General features: G+C 50.4%; 1 protein-coding gene across 10 annotated transcripts in view; it reads left to right on the forward strand.

The window, feature by feature from the left end:
- Positions 1-17,988, forward strand: part of DEPDC5 (DEP domain containing 5, GATOR1 subcomplex subunit) — a 61,868-nt gene that overhangs the window by 18,402 nt on the left and 25,478 nt on the right. For 4 of the 10 annotated variants that reach the window (XM_059676966.1, XM_059676965.1, XM_059676969.1 and 1 more), the window contains exons 15-27: positions 1,315-1,449; positions 2,501-2,562; positions 2,817-2,890; positions 3,616-3,685; positions 4,937-4,973; positions 5,684-5,804; positions 6,500-6,720; positions 7,331-7,534; positions 9,244-9,379; positions 10,603-10,700; positions 13,226-13,291; positions 15,176-15,359; positions 16,041-16,201. In XM_059676966.1, coding sequence (XP_059532949.1) covers positions 1,315-1,449; positions 2,501-2,562; positions 2,817-2,890; positions 3,616-3,685; positions 4,937-4,973; positions 5,684-5,804; positions 6,500-6,720; positions 7,331-7,534; positions 9,244-9,379; positions 10,603-10,700; positions 13,226-13,291; positions 15,176-15,359; positions 16,041-16,201 — 1,569 coding nt within the window. The remainder of the gene's footprint in view (positions 1-1,314; positions 1,450-2,500; positions 2,563-2,816; positions 2,891-3,615; positions 3,686-4,936; positions 4,974-5,683; positions 5,805-6,499; positions 6,721-7,330; positions 7,535-9,243; positions 9,380-10,602; positions 10,701-13,225; positions 13,292-15,175; positions 15,360-16,040; positions 16,202-17,988) is intronic. The other 6 variants (XM_059676968.1, XM_059676971.1, XM_059676972.1 and 3 more) reach the window with 4 other exon arrangements.

Raw genomic sequence — 17,988 nt, forward strand, 5'->3', positions numbered from 1 at the left:
TCTTGGGCTCTTTGTTTTACTAAACTATATTCTTACTCCTTTTCACCCCAGCCCTCAGCTGCTCCCAGGCAATTTTTTCAATCAACTTTTTAAAAAAATTACAGAAGTGACCTGTGTGCCTAGAATTGAAGTCATGGAGAGGGATAGTGAAGAAATTCTCCCCTTCCCGCCACTGCCAGGCTCCTTCCGAGAGCGGCCGTTGTTAAGCGCGTGGCGGGATTTCTTCCTGATGTTTGTCCCTACGTTCCTCTGTTAGTTTGCAAATACCAGAAACCTCCTAAATTCATTTAAACAAAAAGGGAAATTTACTCTACAGGTACAGGGGCTCAGTGGGGCAGCCGAGAAAGGCCTGAACCCCATGTCGAAGAATGTGGGGACCAGGGTGGCTCTGGGAAGTGCGGCGGCAGGAATTCCTCGAACTGTGTTCATGTCCCAGCAACCCCGGCTCTGCTCTCTGTTCCGAATGCCACGTTCCCCGCAGAGAGCATCTGATCGGACCAGCCCCGGTTAGGCATCTGTCTGGCGCCGACCAGTGGTGGGAGGGACCCCGTGTGGGCACTTCACTGTGCATATCACCCTCCCACGGCCTGCACTCGGGCGCTGGGCATTCCAGAGCCTGGGGTCTTTCATTAACGAGGCTTCTGTCATATTTGGATATCACTGATTTTCCATAGTGAGAATTTCACAGGCCAGAAATAAAAATTAACTTTCGGTTCTGGCCCATCTCTTTTAAACATTGACTGAAATTAGTATTTGATTCTGTTTTTAAAAATGTATATTTTTATTGATTTCAGAGAGGAAGGGAGGGGAAGAGGGAAAGAGAAACATCAATGATGAGGGAGAATCACTGACCGGCTGCCTCCTGCACGCCCCCTACTAGGGATTGATACTGCCACCCCAGGCATGTGCCCTTGACCGGAATCAAATCCGGGACCCTTCATTCTGCAGGCCAACACTTGATCCACTGAGCCAAACCAGCCAGAGTAGTACTTTATTCTTAGAAGTTTTAATGCTGCCTCATTTGTGGACACTAATGACATGAAGTTTGAGCCTATAGGGCTGGCTGCACAAGGCAAGTATCAATGGAGAGCAATGAACGAAGGCGACAGTGACATAGTCTTGTGTGAGGCAGTTCTTAATGTAAAAGGGGAGAGGCAGGCATGCGTGTGACCAACTAGAAACCAGGTCAGCATGTGGCAGTTGCTGTGGTAGCGATACAGGTAAAATGCTCCGAGAAGAGAGGGACTTGCCCGTGGCTGGTTTCCCAAAAGCTGTAACATCTCCATTGGAGGGTTTCTTTTGCTTCATTTCCAGTGTTTGACAAGCACTATATCAACCGCAACTTTGACCGAACTGGGCAGATGTCCGTGGTGATCACGCCTGGGGTGGGTGTGTTCGAAGTGGACCGTCTACTCATGATCCTGACCAAGCAGCGGATGATAGATAACGGTAACGCTCCCTGGGTCCTGCTGACTTCCTCTTAGAACTCAGCTTCCCCTGGCTCTGTGCATCGGAGGTCGGGGAGTGTGAGTGGTATCAGGCGACAAAGAATTCCATGGTCAAAGTGGTTTGGGAGAACTTGGGTCATATACATTTAGGCCCATTCCCTAAGTTCAGATTTTTTTAAAAAAATATATTTTTATTGATTTCAAAGAGGAAGGGAGAGGGAGAGAGAGAGAGAAACATCAATGATGAGAGAGAATCATTGATCGGCTGCCTCCTGCAGGCCCCCTACTGGGGATCGAGCCCACAACATGGGCATGTGTCCTTGATCGGAATCAAACCTGGGACCCTTCATTCTGCAGGCCAGTGCTGTATCCACTGAGCCACGCCAGCTAGGGCCCTAATTTCAGATTTTAATATGTCAGTGTTCCCTGCTTATCTCTAAAGGGCATAACTGGTACCCTGAGTTTCCCAAACATATTTGACACTGGGGAGCCCTTCTGGGGGTGATGGTTTCCAGGAACCAGTGTCCATCAGCCACACTGGGAAGTCCCATCAGATCGTCCAGTGCAGCCCTCCCTCCATGGGGTGCTGTGCTTCCCCAACTCGCACCCCGGGCCCCCATTTAATCTGTGCTTCCACAACAGGATGGGGCTGGGAACGGAAATCCCAATTGCCAGTAAAGACGCCCTGTTAAGTGACGTGGATCGTCTGGCTTTTTACGGAGATGACAAGGTTCCTTTCCCTGTCTGACCCTGGTCATGGAGGCCTGTCTGTCTGTGTGACAAATCGTGATCTGCAAGGCAGGCAGAGGCTGACTGTCGAGCACCAAATAGTGGCAGGTGTGACAGACTTGGTAACAGGACAGAGAAAGAACAAAACACATCTACGTACTTTGCTGCGTAGGGCAGCACACGGGGTTGTAAATCGTGGCACGGAAAGTTGGCTCTGCCCCAGGCCCCCACCCAGTGAGATAACCTCGGTAATAGATTGGCGCACTGATCTCTGCCTCTCCCCGCCTCACCTCTCCCCAAACTCTTTTCGTTTTGTTTTTTAGGAATTGGTGTGGACTTGGTGTGCATGGGGGAGCAGCCGTTACATGCTGTCCCGTTGTTCAAGGTAATTCGGTTTTGGATCGCTTACTGAAGGCCAGTTCCCAGGGCCGGGATGGTCTTGAGAATAGTTTTCATTAAAAACAAGAGCTGGGCTGGAGGGCGGGGGAGGACGGGGGCAGGCTGCAGAGGTGAATGGGAGGAAAAGGAGGAGCTATGAGCAATAAAGACGAAAAGAAGGAAAAAGAGAAACGGAAGTGGAGCAGTTGCGTGGCCTACTTGTTTTCGTAGCTGATCTGTGCCTGACTTTCTTGCTTGCAGCTGCACAACCGGAGTGCTCCTTGCGATTCCCGTCTGGGCGACGACTATAATATTCCTCACTGGATCAACCACAGGTGGGCGTGATCTTGACTCGTGGTATGTGACCAGAATGTCACATAACTTCCTTGCCATTTTCTCTGTAAAGTCTCTTGTCAAGACGTGGAAACCAAAGCTTTTAACATTTGCCTAAAGCTTCTCTATGTACATGCCCGACCAGCGTGGCTCAGTGGTTGAGCATCGACCTATGAACCAGGAGGTCACAGTTTGATTCCCAGTCAGGGCCCAGCATCATGCCAAGCATCTGGGTGAAAAATTATGGTATAAATAGATTTATCTCTGCCAGAAGATGGAGATTCTAATCCAGTTAGGAATCAGAACTAGCACAAACACAATTGAAAGCATAATTAATACTTCTAGTAATTACAAAAGAAGTTAGAATCATGGAGACCAGGGAAACCTGAGCCAAAGGCATTCACAAGGTGGCTGATCCAGGGCTGCGATTTCAGCTGTGTCTTGAGGTTTAAAAAAGAAGGGGTTTCATGCCATAGCTGGTTTGGCTCAGTAGATAGAGCGTCAGCCTGTGGACTGAAGGGTCCCGGGTTTGATTCCAGTCAAGGGCACATGCCCGGGTTGTGGGCTCAATCCCCAGTAGGGGGCGTGCAGGAGGCAGCCAATCAATGATTCTCTCTCATCATTGATATTTCTACCTCTCCCTCTTCCTTCCTCTCTGAAATCAATAATATATATATATTTTTAAAAGGGGTGTTTAGATTGATGACTCTGTTTGTTTCTTTCGCAGTTTCTACACCTCCAAAAGCCAGCTCTTTTGTAACAGTTTCACCCCCCGGATAAAACTGGCCGGAAAGAAGGTAGGTGTCACCCGCCAGCAGAGCCTTGAGGGACTGTCACACACCCAGGCGGTTATTTTGGTCCTGAGATACTCCCTTTCCCCCGGGGAATAAATGAGTTTCAGAAATTGTTTTAGAACTTTTTACAGTTCCCCACATTAAGTATCAAGGCAAACCCCCGTATGTAAGAAATACCTTTGGCAAAAATATGGACAAAGAACTATTTTTAGTTTTTAATAATAAAAACTATTTTTATTATGATGTGACTGGTGTGTTCACCCACTGAGACCTCTCAGGTACTGGCAGGGACAAAGACAGGGACACATGTTGCAGCAAAGGGGAAATACGTTAAAAAGATCACATCCTAGCAGGTCATTAAAGAAAGGCGCGTTCAGACAGGAGTGAGACTCATTTTTTTGCTTACCAAACCGAATAGGTTTAAAACCTATTAATAATTATACCAAAAGTCTGTGAAACTGGTGTTTGAGTATCTGGTTCGTGTCTGATTCTTATGAAAAGCAGTTCAGCGTGTGTATGAAGAGCAGTGCAAATGGTCATGCCATTTGACACATTTTACTTCCGGCCACGTGGTCTCAGGACATAACTGAGGACATTGAATGTCAATAGACCTTGGTCTAGTGTTTTGGGTTTTTTAAATATGTTTTTATTGATTTCAGAGAGGAAGGGAGAGGGAGAGAGAGATAGAAACACCAGTGCTGAGAGAGGATCATTGATCGGCTGCTTCTTGCGCGCCCCCTACTATGAACCGTGGTTCATAGGTTGACGCTCAACCAGTGAGCCACGCCGGCTGGGCTAGTTTTAGTCATAATAGTGACAAGTTGAAAATAATAAGGAGATAGCTAAATAAACCATGAAATATCCACTCGATGGAATATATTTGCAGCCAATAAAAATGCCACTCTTACGAGTCTGAAGAGCTGACCTTAGACTTTGGCTCTGCCACCTGCTAATTGTGTGCCTTTGAACAAGTCCCTTATTCTCTCTGGAATTAAATAGCCTCCCCTGTGAAGTGGGGTCCGGGGCCCCCCTGGGTAGAGTTGTGAGAGCAAACAGGGTGTGAGGCGGGAGGAAAGGCCCTGGCAGGGCTTGAGGCCACGGTAGGCAGGCGCCTGGCGTGGGCTCCCGCCTTCCCATCAGTGTCAGGGGTGAGACGGTCTCCCCCCTGGGGAGTGGCTGCCTGCACGCTGTGCCTTGTGGTCAGTCCTATTACAGCAGGGAGGGGAGCGATTAACTCTCTCTTTATATCCTCAGCCTGCCTCCGAGAGAGCGAAAAATGGCCGTGACACATGTGAGTATCTTCCTCCTTTCATCTCTTTAGAAAGAGTCAGCCTGCCATGGCAACAGAGGATGTGAGCTCACATAACAGTTCACAGCCACGTTGGAAGACCTGGGTTCCTAAACCACCTTTATATATTTGTCCTATCAGCTGCAAGATGGGTGGTAATGACAGGCCAGTTGTAGGGGTCAGGGAGAACGTTTGAAAGTACGAAATGCCCATAGGAAGATGATATCGTAAGAGTGGGATTACAGAAGAATGAGGTACTGCCATCATCTCGCCTCTACTTAGTGTTATACTCTTCCTGCATCCTTTGACATATGTCATGTGTCTCAACAACCTGATGAATGGTTATCATCCTTTTAAAAAAATATTTTTGTTAATTTTTAGAGAGAGAGGAAGGGAGAGGGAGAGAGAGAAACATTGATGTGAGAGCAGAACATCTACCGGCTGCCTGCTGCCTACCGGGCATCGAGCCTGCAACCTGGGCCTGTGCCCTGACCAGGAATCGAACCAGCAACCTTTTGGTGCACAGCAGGATGCCCATCCAAGTGCCCCTCACTGGTCAGGGCATCTCTCTCTCTTTCTTTTTTCCCCAAGGGGAGATGATGATGATGATGATGATGGTGATCATTATGTCTTGCAGATTTTGATGAAGACCCTCCGAAGGCATCTGGTTGAAATGAGTTTTGGTGACAGTTCATGTTATTTGTGTGTTTCAGCTCTTGGGACTCCAAAAGAAGCTGAGAATGCCCTGCCCATCCAAGTAGACTATGATGCCTACGACGCTCAAGTGTTCAGGCTGCCAGGCCCATCCCGGGCTCAGCGCCTCGCCACCTGCAGGTTTTCTGCCCGATTCCCTTGGGGGTGGATATAAAAACTGCTTGCGGTCTGGCGGGGACCTTTATGAGAGCAACCTCGAAAATGTTTTCAATTCAAATTAGCCAAGTAGCCTGGGGTTGGGTGGGGGCGGGCTGGAGAGGGTGCGGGGGAGAAAAGGAGACTTATGTAATACTTTCAATAATAAAGAATTATTTTTAAAAAATTAGCCAAATAGGAGGCTTGCCTTATAGATCATCAGGTTCTCTGGGTCAGCCATTTTGTTAGCTGTTTGCTGTAACATATTCTCCCTAATAGGAGCGCATTCTTCTGCTTTTTACTGGACACTCGGACATCTCATTGGGGATTTTTTAATATATAGTTTTACTGATTTCCGAGAGGAAGGGAGAGGGAGAGAGAGAGAGAGAGAGAGAGAGAGAGAGAGAGAGAGAGAGAAACATCAATGATGAGAGAGAATCGTGGATTGGCTGCCTCCTGCACGCCCCCACACTGGGGATCAAACCTGCAATCTGGGCATGTGCCCTGACCGGAATCGAACTGTGGCCTCCTGGTTCATAGGTTGACTCTCAACCACTGAGCCACGCTGGCCAGGCTTATTGGGGACTTTTGTTATTGGTTTCCCAAGTAGCTTGGGCTGGTGACAGGTTTGGGGGCAGCGTCCCTTCCTTGGCGGTAACTTGTCCTCTCTCCCGGGTCAGGTCTGTGCGCGAGCAGGAGAGTCACAGTCGAAAGAGTGCCAGCTCCTGCGACGTCTCCTCCAGCCCTTCCGTGCCCAGCCGGGCGCTGCCCACGGAGGAAGTGAGGAGCCAGGCTTCCGATGACAGCTCCCTGGGCAGGAGCGCCAACACCCTCATGATCCCTCTCCCCCACCTGCACCAGTATGAAGTCAGCAGCTCCTTGGGCTACACCAGCACGCGAGGTCAGAGCCGAGGCCCGGCCGAGCTGGGCGGAGCTGGGCGCAGCTTCCTTCCTGCGGTGAGGGGTGGGGGTGGGGGGTTGTGGCCAGATGTAAGTCCACGTTGTAATGACTGCCATGCCAGTGCAGTGAGTACAAACCACCTGAGCTGTCCGTCTGTGTGCCTACGAGGAAAACCAAGCAGGTTTAGCGAACACATGGACTGTCTCGGCCAGGGTCTGGCCCGTTGTTCATCCAAATATACATATTTTATTGTTCCTCTCACATGCAGAACATACCCACCCCATCTCCACGGGAGGCAATTCAAGTCCTGCCCTTGACGTATACCAGCTTGAAGTGCAGGGTCTTTAAGTCTAGGCGATGTGTGGTCCTCCCCATCAGTTTGGTGTGGCTTCACTGGCCAGTCATTTGGGGACCGAGACGAAGTGTTTAAAAAGTAAACACACCCACAGTTTCATCTCTCCCTGGTTTGGTGCTTGTACTCATTTCCCTCGCTGCTCGGCATGCGTGCTGTCCGAGGTTCTTGGCAGCCTTGGCAGAGCAGGCTGCCTGGTTCTGGTTCCTCTGTGGCTCTGTGCTTGTCTCCGTGTCTCACCTCTACCGTAACCGGCAGATGCCCTGGAGAACATGGTGGAGCCGCCGCAGCGAGACTCCAGCGCGCCAGGGCGGTTCCACGTGGGCAGCGCGGAATCCATGCTGCACGTTCGACCGGGGGGCTGCGCACCCCAGCGGGCGCTGATCAACCCCTTCGCCCCCTCACGGATGCCCATGAAGCTCACGTCCAACAGGAGGCGCTGGATGCACACCTTCCCTGTGGGTGAGTTGGTGGCTCAGGAAAGAGCCGTGGCCGGGCGCTCCCAGGCCTGGTCCTCAGCGCCAACCAACCACAGGGCTGCGGTCAAGTATCCAAACTCCTCTGGTACCTGGTGCCCCGCCTGTCAGATGGGGTCGCCACGCCCCCCTTTGCCTACCTCAGGGGTTCTCGTGAGGACCCCAAGGGCACACCTGGGAATGGGCTTTGTGACTGTAGTGAGCGGTATGGAGCCGAGGGCTTCTGTTGTTCTGTTTGAAAGAGACTGTGCTTTGCCAACTGCTTTCTTTCCTAAGACTGATGGCCCTCATTCTCGTTCATTCCTCCCTCTCCTGCCTCTCTCTGGGTTTTATGCAGCTGTGGCTGGAATGCACCTGCAGCTGAATGGGCTCTTGCTGGGCTGGGAAGGGACAGGTGCATGAAACGCCAGGGTTTTTCCTGGAAGCCATCCTGCTGAACGCCTGGGAACGTCTAGTTGTTATTATTATTATCATTTTCCTGCGTTAGTGTTAAATAAGTGAGCGGTGGATCTGGTTCTTTCGGCTGTCATTGGGGGTCATTCTCAGCCCCCTTCTCGCCCTCCTGATCGCTATCATAGTCAGTCACATGACCTGTTTCTTCGGCGTCTCTTTCTTCCCATTGCTTTCCCACTGGCTCCCTTCGTGTTCTCTTGGGAGAAGGACCATTGGTGTTTCTCCCGTGACTCTTCGCTCTTCTTGCTTCTGTGCTTTTCCTCCAAACACCCGACACGCAGCACTTCACTGAAACAGTATCTCCAGAGCTGCATCCTCCGCCCACCTGGGCCTCGCATCGCCGGGCCCTCCCTTGCCGGGCTCCCCAACTGTCGCCATCTTCAGAGGTTCTCTTTCCCAAGCTCGTCGCCTGCACGTGTCTTGCCTCTTGCACGCCTGGGTTTCACACGGATCCTATCTTCCACCTAGACCTCCTCTCTTTCAGCCTCGCTGACTTCAATGCTCTGAAACTTCCTTCTCTAGGAAGCAGACTGGACTAATTCTGATGATCTCCTACTCGCCTTTTTTGCGCTTATGTATCTTCTGCTTCGAGTCACAGTTGTTGCTGTCTTATATATTAGTCGAATCCTTGGTGTTTCTTTTTTAAAATATATTTTTATTGATTTCAGAGAGGAAGGAAGAGGGAGGGAGAGAGAGAAACATCAATGATGAGAGAGAATCATGGATTGGCTGCCTCCTGCATGCTCCACACTAGGGATCGAGCCCACTACCCGGGCATGTGCCCCGACCGGGAATCGAACCGTGACCTCCTGGTTCATGGGTTGATGCTCACGCACTGAGCCACACCGGCTGGGGGAGCCATTGGTGTTTCAGTTGTGTGGTCCTTTTCATGTGGTTTGTGCTAACCTTCCTGGGAAGGGCCTTTGCCTCCTGTACTTCTGTATTTCTCTGTGGTGTCTCAGTTGGACACGCCTGAGAAAGAGGCTCGAATATTCTTAGGCTGGACAGAGTGACAAACACGAGGCCACACGGGAGGATGAGTTCAGCTCTGAAGAGCAGACATCCTGTTGGGAGCCAGAGGGCCACGGGGATACCGTGCCTCTGTGTGTGTGGTCTGTGGTGTGATCCTTCAATGGCTGCAACACCCGCATCCCGGCAGCCAGAAGGGAGGAAGGTCGACGCCAAGTGCACAGCACGAGCTATCGGGTGGGGATGATGCTCAGTGGGTCTTTGTCTGGGTAGGACCATCCGGAGAGGCCATCCAGATCCATCACCAGACCCGACAGAACATGGCGGAGCTGCAGGGCAGCGGGCGGAGGGACCCCACCCACTCCTCTGCAGAGCTGCTGGAGTTAGCCTATCATGAAGCTGCTGGAAGGTGAGAATGTGCGCAGGGCTCCGGACGGTACCCCGAGACCACCCTTCGGCACCCAAGACAATGCGCAGAACAGACCACTGGCACAGTGTCACGTTGATGAGACTGGAAGAGACAGTGTGAGATCAGGATCAGCGTCACTCCCTTCAATGGGCCACGTTCAAAGCAAACGGCCTGACATTTTTGCCAGAAATGTTGCCCAGGCCCTGCTTTAGTGGAGGTGTAATTCAGAGCCCAGTTTGTACACCTCAGACATGAATGCCTTCTAGTCCTTGGTCAAGGCTGGCAAGGGGTGCCGAGACCGGTGATTCTTGCTGTGTGTGTTGGGCAGGCAGCCTCTGGCTTTTTTCATTTTGGTCACTGAGAAATCTCACTGCTGAATTTAGAATAAATCAGTGCTAAAAACGGTGGAAATCAAGGTCTGCGTTTTTAAAAACAAGCCTTTTTGAACCAGAATTCTGAAATGCGTTAGAGCAGCGGTTCTCAACCTGTGGGTCGCGACCCCTTTGGGGGTCGAACAACCCTTTCACAGGGGTCACCTAAGACCACCGGAAAACACATATATAATTACATATTGTTTTTGTGATTAATCTCACTGTGCTTTAATTATGTTCAATTTGTAACAATGAAATTGAGGGGCCACCACAACATGAGAAAGTGTATTAAAGGGTCGCGGCATTAGGAAGGTTGAGAACCACTGCGTTAGAGGCATCCAAAGAGACTCGGTCCAGGAAGAAAGCCATTGAAGCCTGGACAAGCATGAGCCCGGGTTACGCCTGGACTCACTGTGATGCTTTAGGCAACACTTTGCAAAGAGCAGTGTTCGACCCCATTCACTCACCTCAGCATCCCCTGGGATGGATGAGAGATATAGACCGACGTGACCATCTCTACCAGATTAACTTGCTGCCTCTATTTGAGCACCTCACATCCTCCTGTTGGTGTTAGCAGGGGAGGCTTAGAGCAGAAAGGGCAGGCGGTCTAGCCTGGCAATCGCAAGTAAGGTGCCAGGGCAGGAGGGGCTGGTCACAGGAGGCCAGAGCTGGCACACGGACCATGCGCCACGGCTTGGTAGCCTGTGACACGGATCCCAGTGGTTGCCAGCCTGGGACTGGGTGGCTGAATAGCCAGTCCTGTTTTGGATGACGACCCCTGGGATGCAGGGTGAGCAGGATAAAGGAGGTGATGATCTGCACTAAGCCAGGTGGCTGGGCTCTTCCCTGCAGGCACAGCTCCTCCCGCCAGCCTGGCGACGGCATGTCCTTCTTGAACTTCGGTGGGACGGAAGAGCTTGCTGCCGGCCTGCTTAGCAACAGCGGCGCAGGTAACCGATCCAGGAGGCGACAGAGCCGGGACGCTCGGAGCAGGCTCGCCCAGGGACCAGAAGGAAGGGCCGCGTCTATTTTGGGATCATGTCAGCCACAATTTGGGGCGACCTATTTAGAAGCAGTGCTTTATAATGCATGGAATTATAAATGGGCCGCACGGTACATTTTTAGCCGGGAACATGCTGGTCAAGCCACATTTATCATCGGTCTGTCAGCCAGTCGTGACCGAGGACGACTTGGGAGCTTGGTGTTGAGGGCAGGGCCAGGGCCAGGGCAGGAGAGATCTCTGCTCCCGAAAGAGGTTTCCATTGTGTGGGGGGGGGGGCGGGGGGGACCCCTCCATAAGAACAACTAGGAGAGGCCCTGAGGGGAACAGTGTGGTGTATTTTGTCCTCTTATTTCTTTGCATTTCTTGTTCGGCCCATGTGGCTCAGTGGTTGAGCGTCGACCCAGTGATCCAGGAGGTCGTGGTTCAATCCCGGGTCAGGGCCCAGGCCCAGGTGGTGGGCTTGCCTCTGTCTGGAACATGCTTTTTCTCTTTCTTCAACCCCTGATTCTGCGTGGGAAATGTCGGCTTGGTCTTTATGCATCAGCTCCAACAGCGCCCCTCCTTTGCGGCCCTCTGGTGCTCCTGTCTCCTCCCCATGCCTTCCCAGGACCTGTTAGGCATGTGTCCACTGCGCTTCACACGCGTGACCCCGTTGTCCCACTTGGCACGTTCTGATCCCATCGCTTCTGTGTTTGTCGCTCCACTCACCTGAAAGAGCTTATCTCTGTTCGCCCCCACTTTGTCCCCACGCCCCACATGTATTGACAAGTGAACGTACACTTCCAAGGCCAAGCGGCCATGTGTGAGAAGCACCTGAATGACCCACAGAGTTACTCTACTTTGCCTGCGAGTGTTCAGTTACATAGATATGTTCTAGAATGTTTAGCATCTCACCGTAGAGAAGGCGTGGGCACCTCGGGTACTGTTGTCTGGGTAATGTATGGGTAATGTAGAGAAGCAGGCTCATCCTTACTCTTGCCTTGTCCCTTGATGACCAGTAGCATGTGTTTTCAAAAGGGTCAGGGGTCATCAGAGGTGATCTGTAGCATTGAACTCCCACCTTTGATTTTGTGCTTCCTGGTCATTCGTGTTAGCCAGCCACGGAAAGAAACGCGATCAAATCATTCTGTGTTGCCATGTGCAATAAGCAGTTCATGTCAGATTTACCTTCAGGATAGATCTAGAATCTTACCATCACCTCCACCACTCGCTCGGTCCAACGTAACACCGTAACATCCATCATCTTTCGCCTGAATTAGCTCCGAAGCCTGCTAACTGCCCTTCCATACAGAAACATTAACGATGAGAGGGAATCACTGATCGGCTCCCTCCTGTACAACCCACACGGGGATCGAGCCCACAACCCAGGCATGTGCCTGGCCTGGGAATCGAAACGTGACATAGGTCGATGCTCAACCTATGAGCCACGCCACTGGGCTAGAGCTTTCCTTTTTGTTGTTTATGGCTGTATCTCTAGAGTTTAAAATGCTTCCTGGCACACAGCAGGGAGCTGAGTGAATGCCGAGAGCCTTCTGAGGTTAGCTTTCTCTCCTGAAGGTTTTTCTTCTCTCTTAAAACCTTTAGCATTGATTCTGGAACAGTTAACTGGATTCCTTTCCTCACAGCATCGGACGGTCTTTTCCTGCCTTGCTTGGTTTGGAATTGACTCCTTTCAGCCATCCTCAATCCCCACAGATCGCTCTCTTCATTACCCACTAATCTCTTACCCGTTCCCGAAATGTTTCTTGAACACTAGGCACTATGCTAAGCCCTGAGGAGAAGCCAAGTGATCTGGACACAGCCAATCAATGATTCTCTCTCATCTTGGATGTTTCTATTTCTCTGTCCCTCTTCCTTCCTCTCTGAAATCAATAAAAATATATTTTTAAAAATGTATTTTTTTTTTATTGATTTCATGTTTTGAAAGGAACATTTAAATATTTACATGTGTGTTTTAAAATGAGTTCTATTACGTTTCTGTTAATAAATTGTATTTCAAAGAACCTGTTTTTCTTTCAGCCTAGTTATAGGTGAAATCATGTGTGTTTTCTCTTCAGGTAGTGAGCTTTGACATCATACTTCAAACAGCCATGATTTGGGGAAGGATGAAATTTAGGTTATTTTATGCTTGCTAAAGATTGCTTTTATGTGTGCTAAAGATGGCTTTACTTCGTTTAAAATGACTTTGGAATACGTCCCTTTTCTTACTGTAAGTGGTAAGCTGCTTTTTGCAAGGCCTCAGTGGGCAAAGAATAATAGTATTGATAACCCCAGAGTCACGTTCTGGCTCGTTCCCAATTTTTAGAGTGATCCTTTTTCCGTGACTGATTCCTTCGTGTTGCTGCAAATCCTCAGCACTTGGCTTATGTCTTCATCTTTACCTCTAGTTTGGGGCTTTTTAAACCATGACTGGTCAGAGCTTTTCTTGAAGAATGAGCCTCATTAAAACCAGCTGTTTTCATCTTTCCATAGGGATGAACCCCAGGACCCAGAATAAGGATTCGCTAGAGGACAGTGTCTCTACCTCTCCCGACCCAAGTAAGAGGGGCGGCTGGCTGGGGAAGGTGGAGAGGAGGTGGGGGTGTTGACAATCCACAAATAACTTAAACAATTTTTTTATTGAGTGATTGATTTTAGAGAGAGAGAGAGAGAGAGAAAAGAGAAGAGAGAGAGAAACATTGATCTGTTGTTCCACGCATCCCACATCCTTGGCCGATCAGGTCAATGCTCCAACCAACTACCCGGCCAGGGCTATGTTTTGAATTCTTGAAATGGTAATGAGTTAACAAGACCTGTGCATAGTCAAACTCATAGAATCGAAGAGCGGAATGGTAGTTGCCAGGTGCTTAGGGAGGAGGTGGAAATGGGGTGTTGCTAGTTCATGGACGTGAAGTTTCAGTAACGCAAGATGAGTAAGTTCTAGCGCTCCGCGGTACAACAGTGTGCCCAAGTTAATAATACTGTGTGGTGCACTTATTTGAAAAAGCGTGAGAGGGTGGATCTTGTCTTAAATGTTCTCTCCATAATAAAGTAAAATTGAAACAAAAAATCAGCCCAAGGCCTGTGTGGGTCATGGAGTTGGGCCGATTGTAGGTCAGATCAGATTCCCCAAGGCAGCTGATGGGGCATATTTCCTGCTCTGACTGAGCACACGGCCCTCCTCCTGTCCGCAGCCCCGGGTTCGGTGGGACCCGTTGCACTGGTCGGGGTGTGTCTACCTGCTGGAAAGTCGCCTCAGCAGAGAGGGCTCTGGGCCTGTCACCGCTGGGAGGTCAGGCTTGGCCCGCTGTGTCAGGGGTTGGTGAGCACAGCTGCCCCGAGGAGGCAGGGTGAGGGCTGCTGAGGCAGCAGAGGTCAGCCTCACTGAGGGACACAGAGCCGTGCAAAGAAGGTGTATGGGGTCTCGCCCGGGGCTGAGGGGAGAGGCGTGGAGTGTTTCTGTTTCATTTCACACCTTTGTACAGAGACTTGGGAAATAATCTTCACTTCAGTAACTTCAAGAAATAGCCGCCCTATTCCCTTAGCTCACTGATGCTCCACTGGGGCGGGCGGGGGGCGGGGGGCGGGGGAGGGGGGGGCGGCGATGATGTCCCGGGAAACACGTGGCAGTATCTGCAGACATGTTTGGTTTTCACAACCAGGAGATGCCATTAGTGTCCAGTGAGTAGCATCCATGGTGCTGCTCCACATCCCACAATGCACAGGGCAGCCCCCCTCCCCACCCCAACACAGAATTATCCAATGTGAACACCTCAGTAGTGCCGAGGTGGAGAAACCCCACTTTAACCAAAGAGCAGGCAATTTGGGGGCAGACCCCTGTGGTCAGGCCCACTCTCCCTACCCACCGAAGCTTTCCTTTCTAGGTGGTTCAGCTCAGTCGCTTACACTTCCGGCCTTATAACTGTCCCAAGCACCCTGATTTCTCTTCCTACCCTTTGGATCTGTGGCTTATTTTTGCAATTCCGAAAGAATTCCTAAATTCTGCTACCGTGTGCTGCTCGCTCCAAAATCCAGCTGAGCTCTCCTCCTCGCTCCGCCAGCCCCTCTGCCGTCTCAGGAGAGGCTCGGGCTCCAGCCCGCTCCTGCTCTAGGGACGTGATCCGCTTCGATGTGTGCCTCTGCCTGCCCCGCGGTAACCTCCTTGCCATCGCAGCTTATAGCTCACAATCAGCAGAAAACGAAAGGATCAGCTTGAATCCCATTTGCATGATGGGACTGAATAAGCAGCACGCGCATTGCATTGTCTAACAAACTGTTTCTCTCTTTCTCTTTCTCCCTCCCCATCCCCGTGCCTGGAAATTTTGTCACCTTGCACCATGAACTCCCCCCGCCCCTCCCTCTCCCCCGGCTCCCCTCCCTGCCCGCCTCTGTCCACGCTTGACCGTGGCGACCACACGTGCCTCCCCCGTTTACACGAGGCAGTTCTGACACTGTCTGCCCCCCCTGTAGTGCCAGGCTTCTGTTGCACAGTTGGAGTGGACTGGAAGTCTCTCACGACTCCGGCGTGCCTCCCCCTCACCACCGACTACTTCCCCGACCGCCAGGGCCTGCAGAACGACTACACGGAGGGCTGTTACGACCTCCTCCCGGAAGCGGACATGGACAGGTGGGTGTCAGAGGAAGGGTGTTGGCAGGCAGTCTGGGAATGGCCAGGTGTGCGTCAGAACACTGAATTTTCAGAACACTGAAATTATACTTAGAAATGTTATGATGCAAGAACTGTTAAATTTTCTTTTTTTAAAAAAAAAATATTTTTTTTTATTGATTTTTAGAGAGGAAGGGAGAGGGAGAGATAGAAACATCACTGAAGAGAGAGAATCATGGACCAGCTGCCTCCTGCACACCCCCTACTGGGGATCAAGCCCACAGCCCGGGCAAGTGCTCGGACCAGAAATTGAACCCCGACCTCCTGGTTCATAGGTCGATGCTCAACCACTGAGCTACACCAGCTGGGCTGTCTATTTTCCTTTGGAGTTCTATTGACCCGCCTCCTTTAACCATTTCCCCTCATTGATCCCTTCTCGTGTTTTCTGTGACAGTTGTTCGGATCTTCTTTTCTAAGATTATTCATTTGGGCATCGAATTACCTGCCTTCTTTTTCCACCTCTTGAACCGATCATTTCTCCCAGAATAGATTTATAGACTGTTAGTTTTATGAACCACTGTGGAATGGTTATCAGGGCTGGCTTGTGGGGTTGAAGCGAAGGAGAGGATGGGAGTGTGGACTCCGAGTGTCCCTCCGCCCTGGGCTAAGCATATGCGTGTGAGCAATCGTTGGCTCTTTCAGGAGGGACGAGGAGGGTGTGCAGATGACGGCCCAGCAGGTGTTCGAAGAGTTCATTTGCCAGCGTCTCATGCAGGGCTATCAGATCATAGTGCAGCCCAAGGCGCAGAAACCCAACCCCGCCGTCCCACCCCCGCTGAGCAGCAGCCCCCTGTACAGCCGAGGTGAGTTCTCCTCGACTTATATTTTTTCCTTTTTAAATATATATGTGTATATATGTAACTTTTTTAAAATAGATTTTTATTGAAGGGTCCGGGACCCTTTATTCCACAGACCAATGCTCTATCCACTGAGCCAAACCAGCTACTGTATTTTTTCTTTTCTACTAAATTTGTGCAAGTAGACTCTCAAGATGGTAGGGAATAGATAAATTTAGGAGTAATTATTTTTCTTTTCTCTTTTTCAAATATATCTTTATTGATTTCAGAGAGGAAGGGAGAGGGAGAGAGAGAGAAAAACATCAATGATGAGAGAGAATCATGGATCGGCTGCCTCCTGCACGCCCCACACTGGGGATGGAGCCCGCAACCTGGGCCTGTGCCCTGACCAGGAATTGAACAGTAACCTCCGGGTTCATAGGTCGATGCTCAACTGAGCCACACCAGCAGGGCTAGGAGTAATTACTTTTCAACACAAAATATTTCCCCCTAAATTTTACTTTACAGGAGGAATGAAGTCTCCACTAGGCACAGATTTATCCTAAAGCTCTCATCGATAACTCTCCTTTCAAGGAGGAGAATGGCCAAGTTCAGGAATGTCACAGCCTGGCTTGGGCGACACCTCAGCTGAGCTGTGACTGAGATGTCAGCATTCGCAGGGACTGTTCTAGACCCAGACACTTGCATTTGTTTCTGACATGGTGCCTGGCACACGGCAGGTTCTCAGATGTCACCTAAACCTGAAGTTTATACTTTCTTTTTTTTTTTTTCTCTCTATTCTGGATTCATCTCTTGTTTATCACTGATGCTTACTGACTTGGAGCAAGAATCGGGGGTCATCTGTGAGTGGCAGGGGCTAATCAGTGGCAGAGACTGGGTGACGCCGGCTGAGTTGGAGCCAGGCGCTGGAGAGCCCTTCTGAAGTGACGCAGGCAGAGAAAATTCAGTGCGGGTGCCTGGAATCAGAAAGCAGCGGTCACTTCCTGGAACAATCGATGAGCAACCATTAATCTTCTGCTTCCTCCGTCTAGCTAATGAGACCCCTGTTCCCCGAGCCACCCAGCTCAAAATCTCCGCTCGTCTTTGGCTCCATTAAGCCGCCCCTGGCCAGAGGCTCAGAGAAGTGTGGTTTTGTTAGAGGGAGCTCGGTGGTCACCCGGCCCGGGCCCCGTTGTTGATGACGAAGCCTCAGACTCCCTCTGGATTTTCCTTGAAAGCCCCGTATGATCTTTGTCACGTGTTGCCTTCTCTTCCTAGTCTGGACTCTACTGAATAGGAACCTTTCTGAGTACCGGGACTATTTTGGCTTCATTTTTGAAAAAATATAGATTTGTATTGATTTCAGAGAGGAAGGGAAAGGGAGAGATAGAAACACCAATGATGAGAAAGAACATAGATCAGCTGCCTCCTGCAGGCCCCACACTGGGGATCGAGCCCCCAACCCGGGCATGTGCCCTGAGCGGGAATGGTATCATGACCTCCTGGTTCCTAGGTCGATGTTCCATCACTGAGCCACGCCAGCTGTTCGGCTTTGAGTGTGTCATCCAGGTGCTATCAGCAGCCCCAGGCTCTGATCTGTAGCTGGTTGGTTCATAACGGAAAAATCTGCTAACTTCAGGACTTTAACATTTTTTTTTTTTTACCAAAGGATAACGCTTTTCCACGAAACTACCCTCCAAAGAAAGTATCTTTTGTCTCTCCTTTTCTGAATCTATACGGAAGAGAGGCAATTGCCTGTTAATGGACTGGCCGGCAACCACATGTAGAAAATGATTTTTTTTTTTCCTCTCTCA

This window comes from Myotis daubentonii, chromosome 19 (genome assembly GCF_963259705.1).
Source record: "Myotis daubentonii chromosome 19, mMyoDau2.1, whole genome shotgun sequence".
NCBI lineage: Eukaryota > Metazoa > Chordata > Mammalia > Chiroptera > Vespertilionidae > Myotis > Myotis daubentonii.